Raw genomic sequence first — 23,604 nt, 5'->3', positions numbered from 1 at the left:
CTGGCCAAGCTTCACTTGCTGATCAAACTGTTAATTGCAACAGATAAGCCAGCTGTCCCTTTACTCAGTAGTAGGGTTGCCAGCTCCAGGTTAGGAAATTCCTGGAGACATGGGAGTGGAGCTTAGTGTGGGTGGGGATTGGGGAGGGACCTCAGTAGAGTCCACCTCCGAAGCAGCCACTAAACCATCAGTTCCAAGAGAACTGATCTCTATCGCCTTGAGATTCCAGCCGATCTCCAGACCCCACCTGGAGGCTGGCATCCCTTCTCAGTAGGCAATCCTAAGAAGAAGTTGGTTTTTATATGCCGACTTTCTCTACCACTTAAGGAAGAATCAAACCAGCTTACATTCATTTTTCCCTCCCCACAACAGACACCCTGAGGTCAGTGGGGCTGAGAGAGCTCTAAGAGAGCTGTGACTAGCCCCAGGTCACCCAGCTAGCTTCACGTGTAGGAGTGGGGAAACCAACCCGGTTTGCCACATTAGCGACCCCCAGTCACGTGGAGGAGTGGGGAATCAAACCCTGCTCTCCAGATTACAGTCCACAGCTCTTAACCACTACACCTGGATGCCAACTCTGGCCTGGGAAATGCCTGGAGATTTGGTGCCGGGGGGGGGGGGAGGCAGGAAGGGGAGGGAGCAAAGCAGGGAGGTGATACCATAGAGTCTACCCTCCCCAGCTGCCATTGTCTCCAGAGGAACCGATCTGTATCATTTGAATATCAGCTGTATTTCCAGGCTCCACCTGGAGGTTGGCAACCTGACCCTCTTCTCCCAGCCAGCCACCCACACAACCGACTTTTGCTAGCCATACCAAAGGAGAGGCTCCACTTGCAGATTCCAGCACAGGAGCAGGGCAGGCCCAGTTTCCCCGTTGGTCAGTTGGCAACCCAGCTCCTCCAGCCAGGCCTTCCTCTTTCCCCCACCCGCTCCAGAATCTATGAGGCAAGCCCCCTCCTCGCTTCAGCTCCAGGGGAAGGGTCTCCCCTAAACAACCCCGCGACCCTCCTTTAAACTGTCGCTCAACCACCTCTGCAAAAAAGATCCCATAAGATAGGGAGCAATCCTCTTGGCGCATGCGCTTAGCACCCCTGCCCGCCCCTGCTATGGCCGCTTCTTCACGAGCATGCGCAGATAACGCGAAGAGAACAAGTCGTTTCGAAGGGCCGTTTCCACGCATGCGCACGCAACAGCCGCGTTCCCCTGCCGGCGCATGCGCACGGGGCCTCAGCGTTTCTCTCCCCTTCCAAACGGTTTTCCGGAGGGCGTCTCTCGCTGGGCATGCGCACAAGCCCGCCTTGCCTTGAAGGAATTTTTTTTCGCTACTCGCCACCCGCGACGACGAATATTTAATTCTCCCTCCCCTCAAAAAAAAAAAAAACTCTTGAGGGAAAAGCATAGACAGCGTTACGGAAGAAAAGAGTCACCCACCAACGAATCCCAATGACGCATGCGCTCTTCCCCCAACCGGAAAGCGAGGGGATGATCACGCGCATGCGTAGTTAAACATCCTTTATGGCGCCTAGCCGGCGTTTCTATTGGCTGACTGGTACACAGCTGGGCGCGGCACCGGGAGGTTGTATGGAGGCCGCGCGGGGCCAAGATTAGGGCAGGTGCTTCAATAGCCCCTGTAGCTGCACCTCTTTTTGCACTGTCTTATTGGTTCAAGAGGACGGTTATTGGGAGCACCAAGGAATACATCAGGTAAGCGGTGCGGTAAGGTTGCAATACGTAAGGTAGACCTTAACATAAAGCCTCGTCCCCAGAATATAACTAAGGGGAGAATATGCATATTCCTCTGCATATGCTTAAAAATATTCTGCCACCTGGATAAATTAGGCAAATAGAGGTGCAACTCATGGATGAGAAAGGGACCATAAGAGCCATCTTGTTCGCTATGAGTCTATAAAATTATGCATGGTATGGAGAGAGTGGGCAGGGAGAAGCTTTTCTCCCTCTCTCATAATACCAGAACGCAGGGGGTCATCTGCTGAAGCTGGAGGGGGAGAGATTCAAAACGCAGAAAAGGATGAATTTCTTCACACAATGCGTAGTTGAACTGTGGGACTCCCTGCCCCAGGATGTGGTGATTGGCTGCCAGCTTGGAAGGCTTTAAGAAGGGAGCGGACATGTTCATGGAGGAGAGGGCTATCCATGGCTCCTAGTCAATTTGCTTCAATGCCAATAAAGGCATTTGTTCATTCGGCTACTTGTCAAAATGGATACTACTCATGATGCATACCTATTCTGTCCCGGAGCAGGCCTATTATATATTAGGTGCTGTGGAACACAGGCAGGACAATGCTGCTGCAGCCGTCTTGTTTGTGGGCTTCCTAGAGGCCCCTGGCTGGCCGCTGTGTGAACAGACTGCTGGACTTGATGGGCCTGGGTCTGATCCAGCAGGGCTTTTCTGATGTTCTTATGGAGGACGGGCTATTCATGGCTACTAGTCAAAATGGATACTAGTCATGATGCACACCTATTCTCTCCAGGATCAGAGGAGTAGGCCTATTATATTAGGTGCTGTGGAGCACAGGCAGGACAATGCTGCTGCAGTAGTCCTGTTTGTGGGCTTCCTAGAGGCACCTGGTTGGCCGCTGTGTGAACAGACTGCTAGACTTGATGGACCTTGGTCTGATCCAGCAGGGCCTTTCTTATGTTCTTATAAGCTTCCCTCGTCCTTGGATTGTTTACTTTCCTCCTCCACCAAAGCTGACCTTCACAACAAGGTACTGAGCCCCTCCCACCTCATTTCTCTAAAACTGGCCCTGCTGATTAGAGAATCTTCTCTTCTAATTTAACAATACAGCCCTAAGCAGAGTTATAACGGTTGAAGTCAGCTGAAGCCAAAGGGGGTTAGAAAGCTGTGTGTTTAGCATTGCATTGTTAATCTGGGATCTGCTCTCCACCTGAAGGCTTGTGGGTGCTGGGGAGGGGGGAATGTTGTCAAAGGGAGGAAGAGATGCTTAAAATATTCTCAGCATTTATTGATACGTAGCCGTTTTTCTCTGTAAGAGGGTTTGGGGCTCTCTGGATATTGCAGGTGGCTTTACTCATGCATAAATCCAAATAGATTTGATGCAGAGTATCCTCTTCTGTGATGTATATTGCAACCTGAGCTTATGCATGCTTATGTACAAGTATAGCCTACTACTGCATTTGGTTGGACTTATTGCAGGTTAACTGCCTGTCATAGCAAGGTTTGACTCATGAAAACTGGCGGTGGGGGATATGTTCGACAAGACACTGCTGCATTTGATTTCCCCCCTACTGCTAGAGAAACACAGTTAGCCACCTGAAATTGTCATACTGCAATCATCCTGTGGGAGATCTACAAGGAATACCAGGGTTGCTACGCAGAGGCAGACAATGGCAAGCCACCTCTGAACGTCTCTTGCCTTGAAAACCCTACGAGGTTGCCGTAAGTCAGCTGTGACTTGATAGCAAAAAAGTCATCCTATGCTAGTTTACTCTGGAGTAGGCCTTTCGCAATATAGGGCAACTCTGCAGGATTGGGAAGAGGCCTTTCCCAACATCAGCTGCCTGATCATTTTAGCTCGAGATGCTGGGAGTTGAACCTGGGATTTGTATTTGCAAAGCAGTTATTCTGCCATTGAGACTCAGCTGCTCCTGGTGAGCCAGCGTGGTGTAGTGGTTAAGAGTGGTGGACTCTAATCTGGAGAACTGGGTTCGATTCCCCACTCCTCCACATGAGCAGCGGAGGGGAATCTGGTGAACCGGGTTGGTTTCCCCACTCCTACACTTGAAGCCAGCTGGGTGACCTTGGGCTAGTCACAGCTCTCTCAGCCCCACCTACCTCACAGGGGGTCTGTTGTGGGAAGGGGAAGGGAAGGCGATTGTAAGCCTGTTTGATTTTTCCTAAAGTGGTAGAGAAAGTGGGCGTATAAAAACCAACTCTTTTTCCTCTCCTGTGTGAGACAGGATGCTGGACTAAAGAATAAAAATGATAGTTCATCCAGCTCTGTGGTGTCTCTTCTGACTGACAACCACTCTCCAGGGTCTCTGACAAAGTCAGAGCTTTTGCAGCAGCTGCTACATGAGTCCCTTTAATGGGAGAATAGATCTTCGGCATGCAAAGGGTGAGCAGCACATAGCAGTAATTCCGACACTTGGAGTCTGCTTGAAACGAAGAAGAAGAGTTGGTTTTATATGCCGACTTTCTCTACCACTTAAGGAAGAATCAAACTGGCTTACAATCACCTTCCCCTCCCCACAACAGACACCCTGTGAAGTAGGTGGGGCTGAGAGAATGTGACTTGCCCAAGGTCACCCAGCTGGCTTCATGTGGAGGAGCAAGGAAACCAACCCAGTTCACCAGATTAGCCTCCGCCGCTCATGTGGAGGAGTGGGGAATCGAACCCGGTTCTCCAGATCAGAGTCCACCGCTCCAAACCACCGCTCTTAACCACTACACCATGAGCCAGTTTCTCGAAGCTTCAGATTCTTTGCAAAGGTTGCATCTTTCCCATCCAAGCAAAACGGATCAAGAAGATGGCGCTATAGTAAAGGGGAACCGTGTTGCCAGGTGGAGAATGAGTGAAAGCTCCCCCGCAACAGGCCTGTACCTTGCAAGGCCGAAGGTGGTGCCCACCTGCCCTGTTACTGGTTTCTGAACGTTTCTACTTCTGAAACTTGTTACTTCTTCATGTAAAATATATAAGGCAGTGTTTGACTGAAAAGGGGGCTCAGACTTTGTGGTGTGTGAATCTGCTGAGCCAAAGCTGGCTCCAGAGTAAAGATACCTGCTTCCCGCCATTGGGTCTCTGGGTAAGAGCGTTCCCGCAACAGTGTCAATGCAGGGACGGCTGCCACTGAGCTGCATCCAGGGAAGATAATTTGGGCTTTTTCGCTGCTGCAGTGGTGACCTCTCTCAATATAAGTGGGGCATCCTGCCAAAACTGCGTTGGGCATAGCTCAGCAGCCTTGAAACTTGTGACCAAGCCAAAATTGGTTTGAAAAAAGCATTTCACTCATTCCAAAGGGGAAAAAGACAGTTGGAGGTTTCCAATGTGGGATGGCCCTGAATACCTTTGTGTGATGTGTTAAGTGCCGTCAAGTCGCTTCCGACTCATGGCGACCCTGTGAATCAATGTCCTCCAAAACGTCCTATCTTTGACAGCCTTGCTCAGGTCTTGCAAACCGAGGCACGTGGCTTCCTTCATAGAGTCAATCCATCTCTTGTTGGGTCTTCCTCTTTTCCTGCTGCCCTCAACTTTTCCTAGCATGACCCTCTTTTCCAGTGACTCCTGTCTTCTCATAATGTGACCAAAATACGACAGCCTCAGTTTAGTCGTTTGAGCTTCTAGAGTCAGTTTACCTTCAGTGTAACGTCATCTAGGGTCCCGGGCACTCTCGGTGGGATGCCTGAGCCTTAGCAAGTTTCAGGATTTCTGTCACAGCCACAAGCTTACACAGCTTTAAAAGGGGACTGGACATATTTGTGGAGGGATCGGTCTCTCACTGGCTACGAGCCATGGTGACTAATGGAAACCTCCATATTCAGAGGCAGTCCACCTCTGAATCCCAGAGCTAGGAGGCAGCATCAGGGGAAGGCTTCTGTGCCCTGTTGTTGGGCCTCCATCATACCTGGTTGGCCACTGTGTGAGACAGGATGCTGGACTAGATGGACCACTGGTCTGATCCAGCAGGGCTCTTCTGATAATCTTTGTTCTCCTAGATTCAAAACCTTGTACTTTTCCAGCTTGCCTTTTTGTTTTAGAGGAAGCACAAGCATAGATAAACTCCATTCACATTTCTCTCTTGCAGGCCAAGAATTCAGCCCTGCATAGAATCAAAATGGCAGACAGGCGGATCACCCAGGAGACCTTTGACAGTGTGGTGCAGGAGAATATCAGCGAGTTTGGCATGGATCCCGAAGAAGCAGTGGTGGAAGCTGTCCAGCAATTTGAATCTCAAGGTACTGTTTGCTGAAGGTGTATTTTAATCCATGTGGGCAGCTGGGCTTTTCAGGAATGCCAGCCAGCTGCTTCAAGCTGCATCTGGGGAAACCGGAAGGTTCCCCGGAAGCTCTCAAAAGGATTCTTTGGGCCGGGGATGCTATTATAGCACTGAGGGGCAAGGAGGCAGCGGGGGGGGGGGGCGCTAGAGGTGGGGCCCCTTCAACTGTGTTGTTCACTAATTTACAATGGATCAAGCTATGGCACCATGCTGGCAAATTTGGTGGAAACTATCAGAATTTTTTCCCCAGACTTTGAAGAGCTGGTACCGCTGGATCAAGTTAATCGGTTCTGTTGAATAAATTTCAACTAAAAAGTTTTAATTAGAGTTTGAATAGATGTGCAATTAATTGTTACTGTTTTGAAATTGTATTGTTATCTTCTTTAGTGAGTCATGCAAACCCCTGTTTTGAATAATCCTTTTTATAGGATAGGGTAGGGGGTGCTGGGGTTGAGTTTGTGGAACCAAGGGGGCGGTGGCCCGAAAGGTTTGGGAACCACTGGTCTAAGCAATGTTGTTGCATTTTATGTTTTCCAGTTGTAAGCCAGCTCGAACAGTGGTGGAGCTGGCATTTGCCACTCAAATATAAATAAACAGCGGACGTCCCCGAGAGGAAGCATATAAAAACCAACTTTTCTTCTTCTAAGATTTGTTAGTTGATATACAACTTGGCAGGGCAGAGGTATGGGGATCAAGTGAGAATAATTCTTTGTGGACCCTGATACAATCTTTTCTCTCTCTCTCTCTCTCTCTCTCTCCCCCGTCCCTCTACAGGTGTGGATTTGAGCAACATAGTTAAGGTAGCTCCCAATGAGAATGGTCAAGAACAGAAACATGCCATTCTGCAGGTGAGGGGAGAGCTGGGGCTACTCCAGGAAAGGATGAAGGGAACTGGAGCGCGCAAAGAACCATCGTGGTGTAGTGGTTAAGAGCACTGGTTTGGAGGGTGGACTTTGAGCTGGAGAACCGAGTTGATTTCTCCACTCCTCCACACAATGCCAGCTGGGTGACCTTGGGCTAGTCACAGCTCTCTCAGCCCCACCTACCTCAGAGGGTGTCTGTTGGTGGGGGAGAAGGGAAGGTGGTTGTAAGCTGGTTTGATTCTTCCTTAAGTGGTGGAGAAAGTTGGCATATAAAAACCAACTATTCTTCTTTCTTCTTCTTTCTTCTGCTGCTGCTGGGCAGAATGAAACCCCTGGTAGGTCCACTCCAGGGATAAATGCAAATAGCCTGCCCTTCTGCCTTTGCCCGATCAGCGAAGAAGTCACTTGAAAGCCAGTGTGGTGTAGCGGTTAAGAGCGTCAGACTAGTATCTGGGATTGACTCCTCGCTTGTCCCATGGAAGCTCGCTGGGTGGCCTCGGGCCAGTCACTCTCTCTCAGCCTAACCTGCCTCACAGGGTTGCTGTGAGGATAAAATGAAGAGAGGAGAATGATAGAAGCCGTTTTGAGTGCCAACTGGGGAGATAGGTGGGACAAACATGCATTAAATAAATAAACTTTGCCAACATGCTTCAACCTCTCCTGCCCTTATAGTCTGGTTCCTGGAACTAGCCTTGCCATTCTGATGAGAAAACCTGCTGTGTAAATCGGAAGTCCCCAACACTGTGCTCGTGGGCGCCATGGCACCCACCGACACCTTTTCTGGCACCCACCAAGCATTTTTAGGAAGTGGGTGGGGCCAGGTAGCCCAGCAAGGCTTCTGATTGACTATTGGAGGTTTAATGGGCTGTGCAGATTTTTAAAAATGTTTCTTTAGCAGCAGGCTGCCACCTAGGGTTGCCAACCTCCAGGTACTAGCTGGAGATCTCCCGCTATTACAACTGATCTCCAACCGATAGAGATCAGTTCCCCTGGAGAAAATGGCCACTGTGGCAATTGGACTCTATGGCATTGAAGTCCCTCCCCAAACCCCGCCCTCCTCAGGCTCTGCCTCAAAAATCTCCAGGTGTTTCCCAACCCAGAGCTGGCAACCCTAAATTGCTAGTTCTAGGTGGGAAAATCCCTGGAGATTTGGGGGGGTGGAGCCTGGGGAGTAGGGTTTCCAGCCTCCAGGTACTAGCTGGAGATCTCCTGCCATTACAACTGATCTCCAGCCGATAGAGATCAGCTCCCCTGGAGAAAATGGCTGCTTTGGCAACTGAACTCTACAGCATGGAAGTCCCTCCCCTCCTCAGGCTCCGCCCCAAAAACCTCCCACTGGTGGCGAAGAGGGACCTGGAAATCCTACTGCCACCACGGCAAAAGGATCTGCACTGTATTGCCAAAGTTAAGCTGTCGCAGTCATTTTGTGGCTGGCTCCGCCTCCTGCGGCCACCATGTTGTGGCCATCCGTTTGGTCGCCGCGCCCTCTATGCCACGCCAGAATTCCAACCGTTACCGCAGGCCTCAAAAATTTGCAATTCACATTTTCCGTTTTGCTTCCTTTGGCAGACGTTGGACTCTCTCCAGAAAGCTGTCGTCGACTCTGACTCTGCCAAAGTCAACGAGCTCCTGGCCAGCTTTGCGGAGCAGTGCAGGCAGGAACTGGCGGTCCGTTACCTGGCGGGGCAGAAAGGGGCCTACCCCGCTGTGCTGGCAGCCTGCCGCCTGGCGTCTAATGACAGGTGCTCGCTCCTGAAAGCTCTCGGCGCCCTCTCAGTGCTCCTGGACGGGCAGCCGGACCTCCTCGACGCCTCCGGGCAGGAGCTGCTGTTGCAGGTGCTGCGGGAGAGCCGGGATGACGCTGAGCTGACCTTTGCCGCCATCCGCGGCATCCGCCACGCCTGCTTGAAGCACGAGCAGAACCGGCAGGACCTGGTGAAGGGCGGCGTCCTCCAGCTCCTTGCCGGGGCTATCGTTCGGCATGGGGACCGCGCCGACGTCGTGCGGGAGGCCTGCTCGGGGCTGCGCATCATGACGTTCGACGACGACATCCGGGTACCTTTTGGCCACGCCCACGACCACGCCAAGATGATCGTGGTGGAGCACGACGGCTTGAGGATCCTCATCGAAGCAGCCAAAGGTAGACAGACGCCGAGTGTGCGTGCCCCGCTCAACGAGAGATGCGGGGTCTTTGGGTTACCAACTCCGGCTTGGGAAATTCTTGGAGATTTGGGGGTGGAGCCTGGGGAAGGGGGAATTTGGGGGAGGACGCTCAGCAAGGATGTGATGTCACTCTAGGACTTCAGTTTCTTTTAGAGGTTGACACCTTTTCCATGTCTCCTTCAAAACCTTAAACCTGAGATCTCTCTTATTTTGCAGTGTTTGTAAAGGCCTCTGTTTTCATGTAGCAACAGGTTTGGAAAGGACAAGCCAGCGTGGAGTTGCGGTTAAGAGCGGTGATTTGGAGCGGCGGATTCTAATCTGGAGAACTGGGTTTGATTCCCCACTCCTCCACATGAAACCAGCTGGGTGACCTGGGGCTAGTCACAGCTCTCTTAACCCCACCTATTTCACAGGGTGTCCTGTTGTTGGGAGGGGAAGGCGATTGGAAGCTGGTTTGAGTCTCCCTTAAGTGGCAGAGAAAGTCGGCATATAGAAACCAACTCTTCTTCTTCTTCTTTTGGCCTTGAATGTTTCTTTCTTTCTTTCTTTCTTTCTTTCTTTCTTTCTTTCTTTCTTTCTTTCTTTCTTTCTTTCTTTCTTTCTTTCTTTCTTTCTTTCTTTCTTTCTTTCTTTCTTTCTTTCTTTCTTGACCCTTTGGGTACTTAATTCTGTTTTTTTTAGGGTTAAGTTCCCCTCCCCCTTTTTGGGGGGCTCCAAAACCTCACCTGCCTCCAACGGCTGGAAATCTTTTGTTGCCCCTCCTCTGGCCAACTTTAGCCCGCAAGCACCACTGTATGTACGGGTGTAAGCATGTTGTGTTTTGAATCTTTTTTTCTTTTAATAAAAAATTATGGGTGGAGGGGAAGCACCACAAACTGTCCTTTGAAAAAGAAAACCTGCATCTATCCTTGCGCCGTATCCTTTTTTCCCTCCATTTTTTTTTATTAAAGTAAGAAATAAAACACATACATACCCATACATACAAAAACACATACATACCCATACATACAAAATATATCTTCCATATATTTAGAGCCATTGATAATGCTTCAAATATCAGATTGCTATTCTTAATACCTTTTGTCATTGCTGCCTATATACTATTGATTGTTTATCAATATTTAAACTCAATTCAAAATTACTGCTTACAGACATCTGCTTTATACTACCCCTCTTATTACATTCCCTATAAATACTAATATTAACGTTCTGGCTATCTAACGCCCTATAACCATGGTGCGATTACTTGTAGTCGGTATACGGTTTCCATTTTATCAAACGCATTCCTCAGGTCTTCTGTTAACCAAATGTGTCAATTTTGCCATCACTGGATACTCTGCCATTTTCTCTCTCCACTTTTCAATCTCAGGAATCTCTTCGTGCTTCCACGTTGATGCCAGGACCGTTCCGGCTGCCATTGTCATATAGCCGAACAGTCCCCTTGTGCCGTGCCCTTCTTGCACGCAGCCCTGCTTGTGATTCATGAAATGTCTTATTCTTCCATTTTTTGAAAGAGTCTGCAGATGCGGCGCAGGACGTCCTGGCTCCCTGTCTCATATTCTTTTGGACTGCCATCTTTATGATTCCCCAAGAGGAAACCTCATAAAACCTATAGTTTTGAACTTCACCTCAAATAATACGAAAATACTTCACAAACTATTAGCTGATAAGGCTCCTGAGATAACTGAAAATGTGGCAAAATTTCTGATGATAGCAGTCAACCAATGGGAATCTAGTCGAAAGTGGAATCACAACATTAAGGAATGATTTATATTAATTTGGTTTTACTTTAACTTTTATCCTTTTATATACTGCAGATTGTACTATGAAAATAAAGGTATTTGAAATTTGAAAACTTGAAATATTCTTCTACTTCTTCCTCCAGTTTTCACAGACAACAGCAGCGTCCTCTGCGAAATCTGTGCCACTGTGACCCGCCTGGCTGTCCGGAATGAGTTTTGCCAGGAGATAGTTGATCTCGGAGGCTTAAACTTCATGGTGGCATTGCTGGCCGACTGTATTGACCATCAGGTACCTCTCTGTCTGTGGGGAGATAGACCCCCGGTGCAGGGGGCGGGGGGAATAGGCCAAGGGTCGTGATCTCAGACTCTGTTTTGAGGACTTCTGGAGCCAGCGCATGCACAATTACACCCCAGACAGCAAGTGACGTTCCTGGTTAGGGCTTTGCGGCTAGATTTTGGTCATTTATGCATGGGAGTTTTACCAGCGGTTCGTTGCTGGCTGGACCCACGCTTTCCTGTTGGGAATCCCTGCACCAGCAATCTCCAACCTCAGACCAAGTCCCCGCCCCTTTAAATGCTGCTTTACTTTGTAGAGCTTGTGTGTGTGTGTGTTAAGTGCCGTCAAGTCACTTCCGACTCATGGCGACCCTATGAATGAAAGTCCTCCAAAATGTCCTATCTTTGACAGCCTTGCTCAGATCTTGCAAATTGAAGGCTGTGGCTTCCTTTATTGAGTCAATCCATCTCTTGTTGGGTCTTCCTCTTTTCCTGCTGCCCTCAACTTTTCCTAGCATGACTGTCTTTTCCAGTGACTCTCGTCGTCTCATGACGTGACCAAAATACGATAGCCTCAGTTTAGTCCTTTTAGCTTCTAGGGTCAGTTCAGGCTTGATTTGATCTATAACCCACTGATTTGTTTTTTTGGCAGTCCACGGAATCGGTAACCCTCTCCTCCAACACCACATTTCAAAGGAATCTATTTTCTTCCTATCAGCTTTTTTCACTGAGGAAAAAAAATCCCTGCCCCAAAACCCAACTGCTGCACAAAAATGGAATGTAAGAACAAAAAACGGAGCAATCTGAAAGGGGGGTGGAATCCAAGGCTCTGTTTTTAAAAACCTTTCTTCTGCTCAGAAAGAGCTCCGGGGAAGCAGGAAGCATTTGCATCCCCACCTCTTTACACGCTCTGTAATTGCTGTGCTACAAACCAAGCTTGCGTGTTCCGCTCTTTGCCTTATGCATGGGGATTTTGTGGCTGGCTCTGCCTGTTGAGCCAGCCATTTTGCAGCCGCCATTTTGTTGCTGCGCCCACCGTGCCGTGGCAGAATTCCAAATGTGCCCACAGGCTCAAAAAGGTCGGGGGGGCCAGTATACAGAGGTAGACTGCCCCTGGGTTTGAAGGCCCATTTAGGCTCCGCGAAACATCTCCTAGTGCTCCGTGAAGAGACTGGAAAGAAAAAAAATGACTCATTCGGTTTAGTATATAGGTGCCAGGGGAAAATTAGCACTCCGTGACAAATTTCTCTCACGGCATGCAGGAGCTGGTGAAGCAGGTGCTGAGCGCCATCCGGGCCATCGCGGGCAACGACGACGTGAAGGACGCCATCGTCAATGCCGGAGGGACGGATCTCATCGTGCTGGCCATGAGCCGCCACCTGGGCAGCCCTCAGGTGAGCCAAGGTGGGGCCTGATGCCAGAATTGTCTTCCGGGACCCGCTGCCACAAGATGGCCCCAGAACTCCCTCCCACGCTTTGCTCATCTTGCGTCAGTTATGCGAACATTTAAGTACTAGTTAAAGTCATTTTTGTTTAGACATTTTTTCCCAATCTTAACTGCTTTGTATATCTTTTTAGTGCAATTTTTTTTGCTATTTTTGGCCTTGGTTATTTTTCTTTTACATGCATATCTGTCATATCTTTACTAGAGACAAGGACGGGGGAGATGAGTGCCAGCATGGTGTAGTGGTTAAGAGCGGTGGACTCTAATCTGGAGAACCGGGTTCGATTCCCCACTCCTCCACATGAAGCCTGCTGGGTGACCTTGGGCTAGTCACAACTCTCTCCGAACTCTCTCAGCCCCACCTACCTCACAAGGTGCCTGTTCTGGGGAGGGGAAGGGAAGGCAATTTTAAGCTGCTTTGAGACTCCGTAGAGGAAAGCGGGGTATAAAAACCAACTCTTCTTCATGTCACCCTTTCTCCAAGGATCTTGGGGCTACATAAGTGGTTCTCCACTCCTCCATTTTATCCTCTCAACAGCCTTGTGAGGCAGGTTAGGTTGGGGTAAGGTGTCTGGCCCAAACTCACCACGTGAGCCAAGTGGCAACTGGATCCCTCATCTCACCCGTCCTTGTCTCCAACGAATCTGCTAGTTCTTATTTAAAGACATTATTTTAACTATTATTTGCATAAAGAGCCCATCATTTATTTTAGATGGCTTTAAGGGGTGGGGGTGGGGCTAGAGTAATACAGGGTAAAGGAAAAAGAAGAGTGATTGAACATAAGATTACAAGAAAGGCCCTGCTGGATCAAACCAAGGTCCATCAAGTCCAGCAGTGAGTTCACACAGTGGCCAACCAGGTGCCTCTGGGAAGCCCACAAACAAGACGGCTGCAGCAGCATTATCCTGCCTGTGTTCCACAGCACCTAATACAATAGGCATGCTCCTCTGATAACTGGAGAGAACAGGTTTGCATCATGACTAGTATTCATTTGACTAGTAGTCATTGATAGCCCCATCCTCCATAAGGACATAAGAAAAGCCCTGCTGGATCAAACCAAGGTCCATCAAGACCAGCAGTGAGTTCACACAGTGGCCAACCAGGTGCCTCTGGGAAGCCCACAAACAAGACGACTGCAGCAGCATTATCCTGCCTGTGTTCCAAAACACCTAATATAACAGGCCTGCTCCTCTGATCCTGGAGAGAATAGGGATGCATCATGACTAGTATCTATTTTGACTAGCAGCCATAGATAGCCCTCTCCTCCATGAACATGTCCACTCCCCTCTTAAAACCTTCCAAGTTGGCAGCCGTCACCACATCCTGCCTGTGTTCCACACCACCTCCAGCGTGGCCTTTCTTACGTTCTTACGACCCTGTTTTTTGAGTGACGGTTGGGAATTCTGGGTTCGCCTCATCTCTCTCCCCTCCTGTCCCCTCCCGCCGGCAGGTGTGTGAGCAGAGCTGCGCGGCCCTGTGCATGCTGGCCTTGCGCAAACCAGAGAACTGCCGTGTCATCATGGAAGGCGGGGGGGCCTTGGCTGCGTTGCAGGCCATGAAGATGCATCCCAGGGAAGTCACTGTGCAGGTACGGATGGGCGGTATTTGATTGCGGGGGGGGGGGAGTTACCCTAAAACGTCCCAATTTTTCCACCAGAAAAATTGAGGGGGAAGTCCTTGGGAGGGAAACAATTGTTTCTGAAAGTTTCTACTTCTCGTTCGTATGTTTACCCCAGTTCAGCTCGGACACCCCACCCACTGCTGCACATAGGTATTTGGGGTGTGTGTGAAAGCTCTTATAGTGTTGTAAAGAGTGTTGAGAGATTTGTAAGGGAGAGGGGTGGTATGTAAGTACATTGATTGAATAAGTGGTTGATGAAGGAGGTGGGATTAAGCGTGATCTAGTGGTTAAGAGCGGTGGTTTGGAGCGGCGGACTCTAATCTGGTGGAACCGGGTTTGATTCCTCATTCCTCCTCATGAGCGGCAGACTCTAATCTGGAGAACCAGGTTGGTGTCCCCACTCCTCCACACAAAGCCAACTGGGTGACCTTGGGCTAGTCACAGCTCTCTTCGAGCTCTCTCAGCCCCACTGACCTCACAGGGTGTCTGTTGTGGGGAGGGAAGAGGTAGGTGATTGTAAACCAGCTTGATTTTTCGTTAAGCCGGTTTGATTCTTCCTTAAGTAGCGGAGAAGATCGGCATATAAAAACCAACTCTTCTTCTCTTCCTTCTTGAATGATGATTACAGCCAGTCTGGTTTCCCTCCTTCCCCGCAGAAACAAGCCTGCATGCTGATCCGCAACCTCGTCTCCCACACCCGGGACTTTTCCCAGCCCATCCTGGAGATGGGAGCTGAGGACCTGATCACGGAGGCCCGGGCGGCGCACCGGGACTGCGACGACGTGGCCAAGGCAGCCTTGCGGGACCTCGGCTGCAAGGTGGAGCTGCGAGAGCTGTGGACCGGCCAGAAGGGAGGCCTCGCCCACTGAGACGCCGGGGCGGCCGGGTGGGCGAGGCCTGCGGAGCTCTTGCAGGGGGTGCAGGCTGGAGAGAAGCTGGGCTGTGTCGTTGAGGGGGGGATGAGCGTGTCCGCGTGACCCCATCTAGCTCACGGCCACTGGTATCACCAAGGGACATTTGCCTGCCTAGGCCGGATGGACAGTACCCCGACTGTGTTCTCTCGTGCGTGGTTCCGCCTTCCCGCCTGGGATTTCTTATCAGCTCTTCTTGCTCTGGAGGAGCTGCTGGCCCCTCGGGACAGGGTGGCGTCACCGTGGGGCCGTACTACACCGGTCCCTTACAGCCGTAAAGGGGGCAGAGCCCGCCGACTCGTTCCACAAAGCTGGGCTGTGGTGAAAGGCGGGGGAGGAAGGGGTGACCGTCCGTTTAGCACATGGCTGTAAGTTGGGTGGTGGAAGGCTGGTTTGTCCCTCAGCTAGGCCTCTGTTACTATAGCAACTGCCGCTGGTCCCCCCCTGTAACTCTGGTGCCCCTCCAATGTTCTTCCCTGCCTCTGAGCACCAAGCTCTTTTCTTGTTGTCATCATGGTGTTGTTGAACAAAGGTGTACAAGTCTACATGTGTGTCTGTTTTGTTGCTTTTCTTCAGCTTCTCAACTGGGGTTAGGCTGAGTGTCACTTGGGAGCACCCGGTCGCCCTCCAAGCAAGGAAGAGTAGCGTGGTGTAGTGGGTAAGAGCGGTGGTTTGGAGCAGTGGACTCTGATCTGGAGAACCAGGTTCGATTTCCCCACTCTCCATCTGAGCGGCGGAGGCTAATCTGGTGGACTGGATTTGTTTCTCCACTCCTGCACACAAGGCCAGCTGGGAGACCTTGGGCTAGTCACACTCAGCCCCACCTACCTCACAGGGTGTCTGTTGTGGGGAAGGGAAGGCGATTGTAAGCCGGTTTGAGTCTCCCTTAAGTGGTAGAGCAAGTCGGCATATAAAAACCAGCTACTCTTCTTCTTTCCCTCTGCCGCCAAAATCATTTTCTGATCCTCAATGTTAATTCTGTGGCAGCTTCTCTCTTGTGGGAAGAAGTAAAAAAGGTAAAGGTCGTCCCGTGCAAGCACCTGGTCATTCCTGACCCATGGAATGACGTCACATTCCCACGTTTCCAAGGCAGACTTTGTTTACAGGGTGGTTTGCCAGTGCCTTCCCCAGTCGTCTTCCCTTTACCCCCAGCAAGCTGGGTACTCATTTCACCGACCTCGGAAGGATGGAAGGCTGAGTCAGCCTTGAGCCGGCTACCTGGAACCGACTTCTGTCGGGATCGAACTCAGGACGTGAGCAGAGCTTGGACTGCAGCACTGCAGCTTCCCACTCTGTGCCACGGGGCTCTTGTGGGAAGAAGGCGACGGTGAAATACTTGGTTCCCAACTGGGGGGGGGGGGTCACTATCCCAATTGTTCACTCGGAGGGTGTAAAAAGTTTGAGACAACTTTATTATGCCATGGCCAAAGAATCCTTCCTAGCGACAAAGTTACAAAGCATTCTTCTGAGTCACACTCCTTTGAATACATGTACTTATACACCTTTTTACATCATTGTTACATCACCTCATTTTCTACCACTAGCATGCCACAGCAATACAATGCATCCAGTCGTTCCACCGAATCCCACCTTCATAGGTCATGGCCTACTACACATGTCTAAAACATGTTTTTCCATAGACTTATGGCCTTGGCTACTGATAAGCAGCGATGCTCTGCCGGCTGGAACCGCTTCTAAGGTTTCTTGTTCTGCTAACTCCTCAGGTTCGAAAGTTCATTCTTGGCTCTGAGGAAGATTTAAAAAAATGGCATCAGTCATGCTAATGGGCACATTTTTCCTTCAAAGGCGCAAGGGCCTTTTGCTCCGGATGAGAAAACGACAATGGCAAGCCCCCTTTCCCATCTGCCTCTCCCCCTTCATGCACGCGTCCTCCTTTTGGATGGGAAAGTAAAGTGCTGTTGACTTCCTTATTCCTGCGTCTAAGCTGCTGTTTGCCTCTTCCAGGGAAAAAACATTGAGTAACGTCTCAATTTGTGGACTGATTTCAAATAAAATGCTGGAGTTGGCTGCATAAACAGAGCCCACGCTAACTGGATTTTATATGCACGTGACAGCCTGGAGAGGAGAAGACTGAAAGGTGATATGATAACCATCTTCAAGTACTTGAAGGGCTGTTGTATAGAAGATGGTGCCAAGTTGTTTTCTGTTGCCCCAGAAGGTCGGTCCAGAGCCAACGGGTGGAAATTGAATCCAAAGAGTTTCCAACTAGACATTAGGAAGAACTTTCTGACAGTTAGAGGGGTTCCTCAGGGGAAAAGGCTTCCTCGGGAGGTGATGGGCTCTCCTTCCCTGGAGGTTTTGAAGCAGAGGCTAAATGGCCATCCGTCAGCAAGGCTGATTCTATGACCTTAGGCAGATCACGAGAGGGAGGGCATCTTGGCCATCTGGGCATGCAGTAGGGGGTCACTTGGGGGGGCGTGGGGGGGAGGTTGTTGTGAATTTCCTGCATTGTGCAGGGGGTTGGACTAGATGACCCTGGTGGTCCCAACTCTGATTCTATGCCCACTTTGATGAAGACTCCTGTTTTGTGACTCACCAAGCAAATGACAAAAAAATACAGCAGAACTCGCTCCAAAACTGAACAAAGTATATACAACTAATAAAGCAGGAACCAAGTACAGGAATCTAGGTCTTCCTTAACTAGGGTTGCCAACTTCCAGGTACTAGCTGGAGATCTGCTATTACAACTAATCTCCAGCTGACAAGAGATCAGTTCCCCTGGAGAAAATGGCTGCTTTGGCAATTGGACTCTATGGAATTGAAGTCCCTCCCCTCCCCAAACCCCGCCCTCCTCAGGCTCCACCCCTAAAACCTGCCGGTTTCCAAGAGGGACCTGGCAACCCTATCAATAACATTCAATTTTCTCTTCTTAAACAATCCAATTCCATTTTTCTGCATTCTCCGAGATATCACGGCTCCGCTCTGTCTTTCTCTGCCTGAGGAACAGGAGCTGGTACTGGTACTCGGATCACCTGGTGCTGGTACTCTGATCAGGTGCTGGTACTCGGTAACTCCTGTTGCCCCAGGAAGTCAGACCAGAACCAACGGGTTGAAATTAAATCCATAGAGTTTCCGTCTAGACATCAGGAAGAATTTTCTAACAGAGCAGTTCCTCAGTGGGACAGGCTTCCTCGGGAGGTGGTGAGCTCTCCTCCCCTGGAGGTTTTTAAGAAGAGGCTAGATGGCCATCTGTCAGCAATGCTGATTCTGTGACCTTAGGCAGATGATGAGAGGGAGGGCATCTTGGCCATCGTCTGATCACTGGGGGTGTGGGGGGGGGAGGTAGTTGTGAGTTTCCTGCATTGTGCAGGGGGTTGAACTAGATGACCCTGGTGGTCCCTTCCAACTCTATAATTCTATGATTCATACACACACACAAAAGGTCTGCCATTACTGTTGTGCTGGAAGTTTTCTTGGAACCCAAATGGCTCCGTCTGCCACTGTGCTCTTGAAGTGCCCACAATAAAGGTATTTTACCTGTGGCACTATGAACTGCCCTGTGTACATAAGCAGGTGCAGGAATCCTCCTTTTTTCAGACAAAACACTCGTGTAGATAAATGTGTGTTAAGAATAAAAAAAAAACCTGTGTTCTCTCTATTCAAACAGTTGCACAAAAGCACACACATATACTAACATTTCTAAATACTTGCAACATCTTGGACAGTACCGGCTTCTCTTGTGCCTTGCTAAGAGTGTTATCTTGGTGGGAAAGATCATGTCTCGACTGAAAGAACTGGTTTAATGCAGCATTGTTGTTAGGGATGAGAGCATGAGAACCTTATGAATGTATCTAATTAATATTCATTGTCAAGAATTGTATAAAAGCTGCTCTATGGGGAACAGCAGTTCTTTATGGTGATTTTCCTTTATGCTCTTGGGCTGGAGAGACTTCATCTCAGCTCTGCACTGTTTAACTTGGTACCATTAAATAGTAAAGCTGTTAAAAGACTTCCTGATCTCCAGTGCGCTATCTTTCGATCTGACCTAATCTGGACAGCATTTTCTAGGCACAACACTCTGAAGCCGTGGCGTCCACAATCTGACGCCGACTCGTGCAGTTTCACGTGGTTCTCTCTCCCTCTGTTTCTCTTTCATGTTCTTTCTGCGGCTCCGTCTGCAATAACCGCAGGCCCACTTCTGAGAAACCACCAGTCGCGCTGCAGCGGTCCTGTGGAAATTGAATTCATGGTGTATAGCATGATCGTGATGGCTGTTATCCAAGCACGGACCCCTGTATGACTAGGCAAATTCATGCAATGGGGGGGGGACACTTACTGGGAGGGGCCATGGCTAGGGTTACCAACCCCCAGGTACTAGCTGGAGATCTCCTGCTATTACAGCTGATCTCCAGCCGATAGAGATCAGTTGTTCACCTGGAGAAAATGGCCACTTTGGCCATTGGACTCTATGGCATTAAAGGCCCTCCCCTCCCCATTCCCTGACCTCCTCAGGCTCTGTCCCAAAAATCTCCAGGTATTTCCCAACCAGGAGCTGGCAACCCTAGCCATGGCTCATGGGTGAAGTATCTGCTTTGCGTGCAGAAGGTCCCACAATTAGCCTTCTCATAGTTGAGCCAGCTGGTTTCTAAGCAACCTGTTCTTTTGTTTTTTATTAACTTTATATCCCTCTTTTTATTTTCTTCATTTATACCCGGCCTTTCCACCCAGTGGGCACCCAAGGTGGCCTACATTGTTCTTTTTTCCTCCGTTTTATTCTCACAACAGCCCTGGGAGGTTGGCCCAAGGTCACCCAGCAAGCTTCCATGGCATGAGTCTGGATTCTTACTGGGGTCTCCCAGATTCCAGTCCAACAATCTAACCGTTCTTCCACACTAGCTCTCTTTTTGTCTGTGGAGTAGGGTTGCCAGCTCCGGGTTGGGAAATACCTGGACATTGAGGGGCGGAGCCTGAGAAGGGCGGGGTTTGGGGAGGAGAGGGACTTCAATTACATAGAGTCCAATTGCCAAAGCAGCTAGTACCTGGAGGTTGGCAACCCTACGTCCAATCAGTTTGCTCAGGGTGCCATACACGGTTCTGCCTTCCATCTCTTATGCTCACAACAAACCTGTTTGGCTAGGTTTGTAGTTGTCCCAGAGAGTTTCATGGTAGAATTGGGATCTGAACCGGGCTCTCCCAAGAATAAGAATCGTTTTTTACATGCCGATTTTCTATACCTTTTAAGTAGAAAAAATTGGCTTCCAATTGCCTTCCCTTCCTCTCCCCACAACAGACGCCTTGTGAGGTAGGTGGGGCTGAGAGAGCTCTAAGAGAACTGTGACTGGCCCAAGGTCACCCAGCTGGCTTCATGTGGAGGAGTGGGGAATCAGACCTGGTTCTCCAGATTAGAGTCCGCCGCTCTTAACCACTACACCACGGTGGCTCTGTACCATGAAAGGCAGAGCCTACCTTTCTTCTGAGCCGCGAGTGTAACTGAGCCCCCAAGTTATTGTAGGGGGGAGGCATGCTATGAAGTTCTCTCCATGGCACTCCATGCCCAGACTCCCCACCACCACCACTACCACCGTCACTAAGCATTGTGGCACGGCAGGTGGAGAAGGGCACAGTGCTTGCTTCCCAGGCTGGCTGTGGTCTATGGACATCTTGTGGGCTCTGTGGAAGGCGAGGAGGAAATCCCAAGAGAAAGCAAAGGGGAAAAACCCTGCTCCCAATGCAAGTCCCAGGAGTTAAAAATAATGCAATTATCCATCAGTCGTCTAATACCGAACTGTGACCCCAGCATGCGGATTAATAATTCCACACAATGGGGCCACCCAGGATTAGCGTGGATGAAAACTGGGAGTTCTGTGCATAACTGGCCGAAAACAGTGGCGACTTGAAACCACTAGTGCTGAAAGTTAAGGGGGAAAGTGCCAAAGCAGGACTACAGCAGAACATCAAGAAGACAATAGTAATGACTGCAGGAGAATCACTCAGGACTACAGCAGAACATCAAGAAGACAATAGTAATGACTGCTGGAGAATCACTCAGCTTTCAGGATGACAGTGAGGAAATTGTAATTGTTCAAGACTGTCTATTCCTTGGCTCCCTCATCATCAACCCAAAGGGAGACTGCAGCCAAGAAATCAGAAGGAGGTTGAGACTGGGAAGGGCAGCCACGAAGGAGCTAGAAAAGATTCTTGAGTGTAAGGATGTGACGCTGGCCACCAAGATTAAGTCAATTCATGCCATCGTATTCCCTATTACTACGTATGGGTTGAAAGCTGGACAATGAAGAAAGCAGATAGGAAGAAAGTAGATTCCTTTGAAATGTGGTGTTGGAGGAGAGGGTTACGGATACCATGGACTGTCCCCAAAAAAACCAGATCAGTGGGTTCTAGATCAAATCAAGCTGGTCCTAGAAGCTAAAATGACTAAACTGAGGCTATTGTGCTTTGGTCACATTATGTGAAGACAAGAGTCACTAGGAAAGACAATCATGCTAGGAAAAGTTGAGGGCAGCAGGAAAAGAGGAAGACCCAACTGGAAATGGATTGATTCTATAAAGGAAGCCAGGGCCCTCAGTTTGCAAGACCTGTGCAAGGCTGTTAAGGATAGGACGTTTTGGAGGACATTGACTCATAGGGTCGCCATGAGTCGGAAGTAGGGTTGCCAACCTCCAGGTAATCAATCAAAATTATGCACTTGCAAGGCTAGAACTACAAGCATAGACTGAAGTGTAATGCAAAATGGTCTATTCAAAGGAATGACCTAAGTATACAAAACACAGAATACTTTTGTATACTTAGGTCATTCCTTTAAATAGACCATTTTGCATTACACTTCAGTCTATGCTTGTAGTTCTAGCCTTGCAAGTGCATAATTTTGATTGCTTATCTTCTCTGTGTACTTGTAGCCTGTTTTTTATTACATCCAACCTCCAGGTAATAGCAGAAGATCTCCTGCTATTACAACTGATCTCCAGCTGACAGAGATTAGTTCACCTGGAGAAAATGGCCGCTTTGGCCATTGGACTCTATGGCATTGAAGTCCCTCCCCTCCCCAAACCCCACCCTCCTCAGGCTCCGCCCCCAAAACCTCCCGCCAGTTTGTGAAGAGGGACCTGACAACCCTAGTCGGAAGCGACTTGACTGCACTTAACACACACATAAGGGCTACATGCAGGTTCCCCAAGAGGGGCAAAAAGCAGCTCCCGGGTGCAATTTTAGGGTGGGAAAATGCCGAAGGGGGAAGCATGAACCATTTCCCATCATAATCCCAGTCCCAGCTGTCTCCTGCATCCCCCTGGGGATTCAGTTGTGAGCTTGGAAACTCCAGCAGATGTCTATAGATGGGACCTATGGTGGCCGTGGGGAGGGGGGGAGACACACAAGGAGAACGTAGGGTGAAGCCATGCCCTGAAAAACCGTGAGAAATGCTAAATTAGAGGTAAAAAAATGCAAGAGTATTAGAAGTGTTCCAACCAAAGGATGCGGTCAGGGGTGAGACGTGAGTCACCAGATGTTCGCAGAGGGACCTAGTGCGGGCGAGGATGTGGTCATAGCATCGATGAGAAGTTTGTGTCAGCCAACCAAGGATGGGGCTCTGAGATAATCTGAGTTATTTGGACTTGACAAAGAAGTCGATGGTGTAGCCAAGAAATGAAACCGTTTGGGTTTATTTCCGTGACGCTCATGTGGGTTTGGGACCTTCTGAATAACCACCTTACCCTATAAAGGGGACAAATCGATGGACTCTTTCCTTCTTTGCCTGACGTGCAGGACCCTCTTGGGAGTTAAGGTCACAGCCAGACGATGATGTAGGACCTGCCATAGCCGAGCGGGGCAGAATTTCGTGGGGTCTCTGAAGTTTAAATCGGGCTCTGCTTTTCTGTTGACATCGGGAAACTGTTGGAGCCAGTAGAAGAGTGGGGGGATCTTCTTCATTGGGGGGTTTGAGTCACAGCTGAGCCGTTGAAAGGGGAGGGCAGAAATATCAGGGGGGGGGTCTTTGGGGAGTGGGTTCTGCTAACCAAACTTGGCGGCACTGAATTCGACCCTGTGGCCTGTCTGAGTTTCCCGGCGCAAATCAGTTTGGCTGACTGTGCCAACTGCAGAGAGGAAACTGAGCTTCAGAGAGATGCCCTTGGTGAGATAAAAAAGCTTCTGGTGGTGTTTCCCGTTGTGAAGAGACACTACAACTGGGATTCTTTGTTGTCTGCTGCAAAGAGAGGTAGGTGCGAATGGGGGAGTTGAAACTATTTTTTGTGGTTAACATCAGAAAGTTTTCTCAGAGTGGTATGCAGGGGGTGGTTTGGAGCTAAAACGAATGTGTCCTAGGGTTGCCAGCCTCCAGGTACTTAGCACGGGTAAAAGGTACACAAATGCACAGAGCCAGTTAGCAAAATGCAAATATTAATAGGTGCTAGAAAAGAGAGACAAACAGTGTGAAGCAAATATTCCTAACAACTGTGACTAAACAATTTACAATATATACATGGAATTAGTAATTTTACAGGCAAAAAAGTTCTCTTCTTAAATATTTCAAAGATGATCCGTTCCAATGGCATAATTTATTCTCAGGTATAAATCCAACAGGTATAGAGCCAAAATTATATAGATCAAAAGATGGGGGACGGCCGTTTCA

General features: G+C 49.3%; 1 protein-coding gene across 1 annotated transcript; it reads left to right on the top strand.

The window, feature by feature from the left end:
* The first annotated feature begins 1,688 nt into the window (after positions 1-1,688).
* ARMC6 (armadillo repeat containing 6) lies at positions 1,689-14,965 on the top strand. The gene is given in 8 exon segments (XM_056845176.1): positions 1,689-1,704; positions 5,788-5,938; positions 6,754-6,827; positions 8,412-8,982; positions 10,891-11,036; positions 12,235-12,417; positions 13,918-14,055; positions 14,745-14,965. Coding segments are annotated over 7 exon segments (1,446 nt in total). The 5' UTR covers positions 1,689-1,704; positions 5,788-5,817; the 3' UTR covers positions 14,958-14,965.
* Positions 14,966-23,604: the final 8,639 nt, after the last annotated feature.

Source organism: Euleptes europaea, chromosome 2 (genome assembly GCF_029931775.1).
Source record: "Euleptes europaea isolate rEulEur1 chromosome 2, rEulEur1.hap1, whole genome shotgun sequence".
Lineage (NCBI taxonomy): Eukaryota > Metazoa > Chordata > Lepidosauria > Squamata > Sphaerodactylidae > Euleptes > Euleptes europaea.
This window is presented reverse-complemented; position numbering and strand designations above follow the sequence as displayed.